The sequence below is a fragment of the Rhizophagus irregularis genome, chromosome 28 (genome assembly GCF_026210795.1).
Source record: "Rhizophagus irregularis chromosome 28, complete sequence".
NCBI lineage: Eukaryota > Fungi > Glomeromycota > Glomeromycetes > Glomerales > Glomeraceae > Rhizophagus > Rhizophagus irregularis.
This window is the reverse complement of record NC_089456.1, coordinates 2,928,104-2,936,042: the sequence shown is the minus strand read 5'-3', so window position 1 is coordinate 2,936,042 and position 7,939 is coordinate 2,928,104. Positions and strand designations below refer to the sequence as shown.

Below are 7,939 nucleotides of genomic sequence, written 5' to 3'. Positions count from 1 at the left end.
ATAGGAAAATATAAAAGGGACGCCAGAATGAAGTCATTTTGACGTAAAAATGGAGACATATTCTAAGGAAACTATCCGGCAATTAAAGATTTTTCTACAACATTGGTTACACGAAAGGCAACCTAATGATGTTCTTACGATTGATTCCGACCGGATCCTTTTCAGTAATAATTTTGGAATACAGGAAATTCATCTATACGATTTTATTGGGAATTGTGCAACTGTTTTGGAAAAATGTGTGGAGGACTTGCGAAAGGAAGGAGTGACAACTATTCCTGTACCGGATTATGTAGGACAGGATGATGAATAACGATTAGAAACATTATTACATTTAACGCAACACCCTCCTTTCATAGGCGAAAAACATTACATAGAATAGAGACCTTTTATTATTTAGGGGAAGTTCTAACTCTACGAGGATGGCGGAAGAAAGATGCCCGGCAAATAAGAGAGTTATTCAGCACCAATAAAGGCGCTAGTGAATTTAAGAAGACGGCTAAGCGTGTATACGAATTGTTCCAGGCGAGAGGATTGGCTAATTTGTATGCAGTAACCTATATACGACCACATCACCTTGACCAGATGGAGGAAGACGAATTTTATGGTCAATTACTACCGATTGCTCGCCAGTTGCGTGAAGCCGAAACCCTGACCTTAATACAGGGCTCGCAGGAGCTCACCCTTTCTAGGGGGGGCTGATGTTATGCGGATCTGCGCCACATGGAAAGTTCAAGAAATTAGCAGCGATCCGCAGTGTAACGGTGTAACTTATACTTTGTATAGTTTATACTAAGTGTAATTTATACTTGGTATAATTTATATGAAGTTTAACTTATACATAGTATAATTTATACCGAATTTTCGAACAATATATATAGAGCAGGCGAACAGTGGGGAATAGGGGATGATTAAGGTTTATTTAGTGTTAAATTTTAGTATAGTTTATTCGGTAATATTGCAGATCGCCGGCAGAGGCAGCAATATTCTATTCTGATATTATTTATGAAATTTATCATGTATTAGCATTTATTTATTGTATTGCTTGATTATTTTAAGTTATTATTTACATTGAATAAATATACACTTTAAAATCATACATATAACTCTTAATTTTACATATATACTTTATTTCATTTTATTTTATGATAAACGTGACATGAATTTCTGTTACTATCACGTGACCCCGACGCAAATCGATAGTAACAATATGTTCGAATTGGTAATCGTATAGGATCAATATTGTCGTCGGGCTGGATGTGGGAGGTGCAAGCACCACCCACCTCTGGGTTTACGACCCGTCGCAGTACCTCCTTCCCCCTACAGGGACTCAGGAATCCCCTATATCTGTCACCATCTGTCATTAACATCTATCATATAACAATATACTAAAAAAGGATAAAATAAGGGAAAAGAGAGGAAAATACGATAGAATCAAAGGGGTATGACAGATATGACGGATATGACAGATGTTTCAGAAAAATCGGGAGAGGGTATCCCCAGAAAAAAGTTTTGATTTTACCCCCCCAGATCTGTCATTCTGTCATAGTTCTGTCATATGATCAGGATTCCGTCTAATAATCTGTTGGAAGCAGTGAGATAGCAAACCAGATAAGTTAGCAGGTAAGCCTCTAGAAGGTCTATAAAGCCAGTAAGACCAACCCCGTCCCGCCCCCATCAGAAAAAATAAGTAATTCAACAATGGGTATACCATAAGTAACCTATAAGGACAGATAACATGTATACCCCGCACGCAGTATCAGTAATCCCCGAACTTGTAAGCCATATCCTGGAACACATTCCAAGTAGCAATTTTGTGGCCACATCTTTTAGAAGTCAGCCCAATCTGGAGAGCTGAAGCTGAACGAGTACTCTGAAAGCGGCATAAAAAAGCCGAGGAGGCATACGACAGGGCAGTAGAAAAGAAGGAAAAAGCAAATGATGCTCTTGGCCAATCATTGGAGGAGGAGGGTATCCTCCGTGAATTTGAATGGAAGGCGTATCAAATAAGGTTGCCTGCCGAAACTAAAAAGGAAATTCTGAAAGGTTTCGGCCAATCAAATCAAATGCCGAAAATGCCGAAATTAGGCCGAAACTCAGTCTTAATTTTGGCCAAAATTAAAATTCGGCCGAAATTATGACATTGTGTCACGTGACGTTACACAACTTTCCAAAAAAGGAAATTTTGTTTCCCAGTAAAATTGGAGAAATGTGTCGCACAAATGTTACACAAAATTCCATAAAAGGAAATTTACGTGTCGATCATTATTCCGGCCAGAATTATAGTATTAATGTTGGCCAATAATTTCGGCCAAATTTCGGCCTTTCAGTAAAAGTTTCGGCATTGTATAATTTCGGCAAATTTACTTTTAATTGCCTAAACTTTCGGTTTTAAAAAAGTTTCGGCCTTGGCCTAAACTATTTGATTTCGGCAAGCAACCTTAGTATCAAAAGGCTTGTAAAGAGTTAACGGACACTAGAAAAAAGCTAACTATAGTAAAAGGAGCTCTTGAGCGGTTTGGATTTCAGATATATGTAGTTTGAAAAAGGGGAAGGAAAGATTTTGAGCAGTCGTAAAGGTTCGTGGTTTATAGTTTTTTTTTTACCCCTAGAAGATAACCAGATATAACCAGAGGACCGCAGAATTGCAGGACCATAGGACTACAGGAGGGTAAATTGGTAGGAGTGCAGATCTTTGGAAAAATATTCGGCAATTGAAGATTAAGTAACTATAAATTAGTACTCGATTTGATAGAACAAAAAATGACTGCCCAAACTAGCACTCAAGCTCAAGTTATCCCCAAGTTCGGTGAACAGAAGAAGGCTTTTAGTATTGATGAGCTTAAACGGCTCATTAATGCTGCAAAGAATATGAGGGATCTCAATCAAGCTAAAGGTTATCTTTGCAGTTACTTTATCCCCTGCTCCAACCCACATGGAGTCTTCATGTGGCGATCAGAAATCAAAAACCTCGAGCACATCCCTGATAAAAATATTAATAAACTTATCCGTCCAATTACCAAAGTCTTTTACACACAATCTGAACAGGGTCCTTCACAAAAGGTTGAATTTAATATCAACAAATGGTTTATGATCGAATATAGTACTGTATGTGTAGCTACCTGTGACCCTCAAAAATCCCGTATCTTTAAACTAGGTGGCCAACTTTATCTCAATATCTTTCCAGGATTCCTCCATATCCTGCGTCCGATATCCACTTTTGAATCTACAACCCACCTCGCAGTTAAATTTATCTTCTCCCACATTCAGGATATCTGGTGTTCAGACGATTGGAATCTTACTGAGTATATCATAAAGTGGTTGGCCGGTGTGGCAGCTGGAAGGAAAATGTATTCGATTCTCTACCTGAAATCTGGACAGGGTTGGGGTAAGAGTATTATAACAGATTTCATTCAACATAGTGTTTTAGGTACTCAACTTGTTTATAAGACCAGCGATCCTCAAACGATTCTTGGAAGTTTCAATGGGCAATTACAAAGTAAGGTTCTTCTCCTCCTCGAGGAAATGCCTACAGAAAAAAGCCAGTGGAATAATCTGTATCGATCGTTGAAGGATAAGGTAACAGGCGATATAATGGAAATCCATGAAAAATACAAATCGCCAACACATTACAAAAACTTTATATCCACCATTGTACTCACTAATGAAAATGCTCTCAGAGTGGAGAATGACGATAGGCGCACAGTGTACTTGGATGTGTCACCATCCCGCAAGGGAGACCTCAACTACTTTAAGAAACTCAGTGACGCTATAAAATACCCAGGCGCCAGTGAGGCATTCTATGCTTACTTGAGAGCCATTGCAGACGCTTATCCAGACTTCAATGGGAATCCACCACCTATGACAACATCTAAGCAGGATCACATCATATCGACTCTTCCACCCCTATTTCAATTCATAAAGGACACTTACTTCATAGTAAAAAATCATATAACCGACCTACCTGTTCAAGAATTTTATAGGGTATATACTTCATACTGTGAAACTCATTGCATCTCACCATTATCAAAGATAAACGCTTCTAGAATCCTATCAAATGAGTTGAGTATAAATAGTAATCAGACTTATATAAATAAAAAGTTAACCCGAGTATATAGCATATCCAGGGAGGATCTTTACAAGAAATACCTCGGCTAAAAATGGATCCATGAAACAGATGAAATCAATATAGAAGGAATAGATATAGAAACTCCTGAGAAGCCCGCATCTGATCCAAATGCCTTGGAGAAGTTCTTGGCAAATATATATAATCCAGCTAGTAAATCGCAAGTAGATCAAGAGAAAGTGGAGTTAGTTGTTGAGAAACCTGCTGAGGAAAAACCCGCTCCTGTCGAGAAGAAGCCTACTGAAGAGAAACCAGTTTCCAAAAAGACTCCACCACCAGTACCACTTAAGCCCGATTGCTTGAAGGTAAAACCCGCACCTGTCAACAATGAGAATCCTATTCCTGAGGAATCTCCAGCTCCTATAGAATCAGATACTGATGAACCTATAGATAGCTTCTCGGACTGTTATTTATCTGATGAGGAACCTGATCAAGAAAATGAGCCGCCTGCTGAGGAACCTGCATTTAAAGCTGATGATGACTACGACGTTTTAGATGACTTGCTATCTGACTCAGATTTTACAACTGTGAACCCAGCTCCTGAGCAACAATCCGAGTCTCCTGCAGAATCTTCTGCAAAATCCGAATCTCTCACAGATTCCAAATCTTTTACAGAACCCGTAGTAGAACTGACTCTCAAAAAGCAACCTATCCCAGAACCCGACACAGAACTAGAAGTTGACTGGGACCCTGAACCAAAGGAAGGTACTCGAGCACACTGGGCTTGCATGAAAGGCACCGATGGGATCGTAAGCCATGGGTCAAGAATTCAAAGGACCAGGTCTTCAATGATCTCTACAATACAGGTAAGAATTTATGGGCTAAGTACCAAGACGTGTCAGACGACTATGACTGAAAAATACTCGCGTTTGAAGTAGAGGAATGTCCCACAACACGTATTGAGGACGAGTACCAGTACTACCTTGGGGAGGTAGTAGACCGCTTCAAGGACTGGATCGAATATAATGGCAACTTACCTAAAACACCTAGCCGTAAAGAACTTGCAGATCTAATAAGAGTATACAAGGAGGATCGTGATGCCGAGATTATCCCTACCACCTCTGGTTATGAAACTATAAAGATGAATAAGGGTAAAGCACGAGAAATCCCAGAGGAACGTCCAAAAACTGATATGGAACATGAATGGGAAGCCGCCAATGGAATTGTCGACGACTGGGATGAAGAGGATCTTGATCGTGTATGCAGCAAGATTGACTTCTTTTAATAAGATAAGCACTTCTTAGTTATCTTATATTTTTTGTATAAAAAACCTATATTACAACTGAACACAATTTATAAATACATCAAATGGTTTATTCAGAGATTGTCCGTGCTTTACCTACAAGACCGGATATCAAAGAATTACAGTATTCAGGCGCAAGATTTTCCAGAGGAGCAATAGCAAGACTTGGACAGCGACTCCAATTTCGGTATCCGACACATAAATTTCAGATTCTGCTCCCCTATGAAAACCGGAAACCCGGTGGATGGATATCAGGAAACCAACCAGCCAGCCTCTTCTCACTCTTGGACCACTACGACGAAGCACAACTACCGGATGACGCAGACCCTGATTATTTTGAACGATTCATAATTTATGTGAGAGATGCCCCACCGGTTGCAGGGGGTTGCAACGGGGAGCTAAATGATTGCCTGTATGAACGCCTGAAATATATCTACGGCACATTCTCTAAAATGCCAAAGTCAATCGAAAAGCCCAAGTATATCAAAAAGGCATTAGGTCTCAATCGTGATGCTCCAGTTCCAGTCTCATATATGGATAAGGTTGAACAACTTGCAGGAAGCCTTGCACTTAATATTGTAGGGGATTCCACTCGAATTTCTAAGAGCAAATCTGACAGACGTGCAACACTTATCCTGTCTGAAGGCCACTACTCTCTTGCACTGAATCCCGGAAGACTCCACCCTAGCAAATTAGATAGAAAACAAAAGTCTCCCTTTGTTTATCGTGAAGATGGGGTTAATAATGTAGTAACAATATACAATGGTAAGACAGTTAAGTCTCTTACAGTTGGACAGTTTCAGAAAGGTAAGAACTCTGATAGTTATTCCTTCATCCCTATTGAGAAGAATTGTAAAACTGGAATATATGAAACACTTGAGGAAACATACCAGAGGATCCATGAAGAGCGGGATTCCTTCCTACAGGCTACAAAGAAGTTCGGTCTAGGAATCGACTTATCTTACCACAACTGGTCGTACAAGAGAACTGCACTCTGGCTTTTTGAACGGTTTAGTGTAGGGGTTCCAGCCAATGATCCTCTTGACCCAGTCGAAGCAGAGTGGATAAGTGATGCAATGATGGGAGGTCTTATCTGGGCAGACAATGAATGGAAGGGCTATGGAAGGCAATACGACGTGACAAGTTTCCCTATAAAAAATAAATGTCCGGAAAATGTCTACGAAAATGTCCGGAAATTGTCCAGAATAAATCTGGCATGTCCAGAAATTGTCCGAAAAATGTCTATTTTTTGCTACAAATTTGATACCTAAAATTTTGACATATCCGGACTTTGTCCAGAATATATCCAGAATTTGTCCAGTATAAAATTTTGGACAAATTCCGGACAGGTAAACCTGGACAAATTCCGGACATGAAAAAATTCTGGACAAATTCTGGACGCTACTTCCAAAAAGGATAAATTAATTTTGTAAAAAAAATGCAAAAAGCACAAGACTGACATTCATAACCTTCTTTGTCATACTAATTAAATTTGCTGAGCAGGCAAAAATACTATATATCTATGATATAAAACTAAGTTAAAAGCAATTATAATGATGGTCACCTGTTGATCATCTTTTTGTGCCAAATTTTATGAAAAAATATTTCAGGTCAATTTCCGGACAAATTCTGGACAAAATGAGTGTCCAGAAACGAGTGTGTTTTCGGAACAATTTCCGGACACGATACCTGACATTTTCCGGACAATTATTTAGACAAATTTTCCGGACAATTTCTGGACAATTTCCGGACACTTATTTTTTATAGGGTTTATATCCAAGTATTCAGCAATCAAATGCAAACTTTCCAATCCGACAAGGTAAGTTTCAAATACTCAAAGACTTTGTAGACCATAGAGGTTATGCCTTGTATGGATTATTTCGTGCTAGCTCCCAGGGAGCGCCCAAGGGCAAGGTAAGTGGTAATGACATTCTCTTCCGACAGAATAAGAGGGGAGTCTATACATTCATTGACTTACAACGAGCAAAGAAACTTGGACTCGATATACAGTTAATCCAGGATGGAAAGCCAAATGCCTTGATATATGACAGAGAAGCAAGAATTCCTAGGACTGTAATATTTGGTGAGTATGTCCACTTTCTCTTCAATATAAAGAACCAGGGTGGCGTGGCCAGTCGTGTTGCAAAGAGAGTTCTCAATACACTATGGGGAGCACTCTGCCAGAGGAAACGCAATTACAAGACACTCACCACAGATCAAACAGATCCATTCAAGTTTCCAGAAGGCCACACACTTGACTCCATCGTACCAGTAGGATCTGACCAGTGGCGATTCCAGTTCACAAACCCAGGTAGTCGCTTCAAGGGTGAGTATCCTAGGATCGCTCCATTCTTATTAGCACATGGACGGAAGACGACTTCAGAGTTATTAGAACCATATAAGGATAAAGTACGACGCATCCATACAGATGGATTTATTCTAGAGGAACAGCCGAGTAGTCCTACACTTATCACTTATCCAGAAAATGCATCCAAAGCATTGAAAGCTCTCAAGTTTGAAACTGCAGGATACTGCCATGTGAAAAATGCAAACAAGGTTATCTGGACATGATT

General features: G+C 39.6%; 1 protein-coding gene across 1 annotated transcript; it reads left to right on the top strand.

The window, feature by feature from the left end:
- Positions 1-5,431: 5,431 nt before the first annotated feature.
- Positions 5,432-7,937, top strand: OCT59_019270 (uncharacterized protein; the record flags this gene model as incomplete). The annotated part of the gene is made up of 2 exons (XM_066135912.1): positions 5,432-6,502; positions 7,134-7,937. The coding sequence occupies 2 exons, from the start codon at positions 5,432-5,434 to the stop codon at positions 7,935-7,937; spliced, it is 1,875 nt and encodes a 624-aa protein (XP_066005157.1).
- Positions 7,938-7,939: the final 2 nt, after the last annotated feature.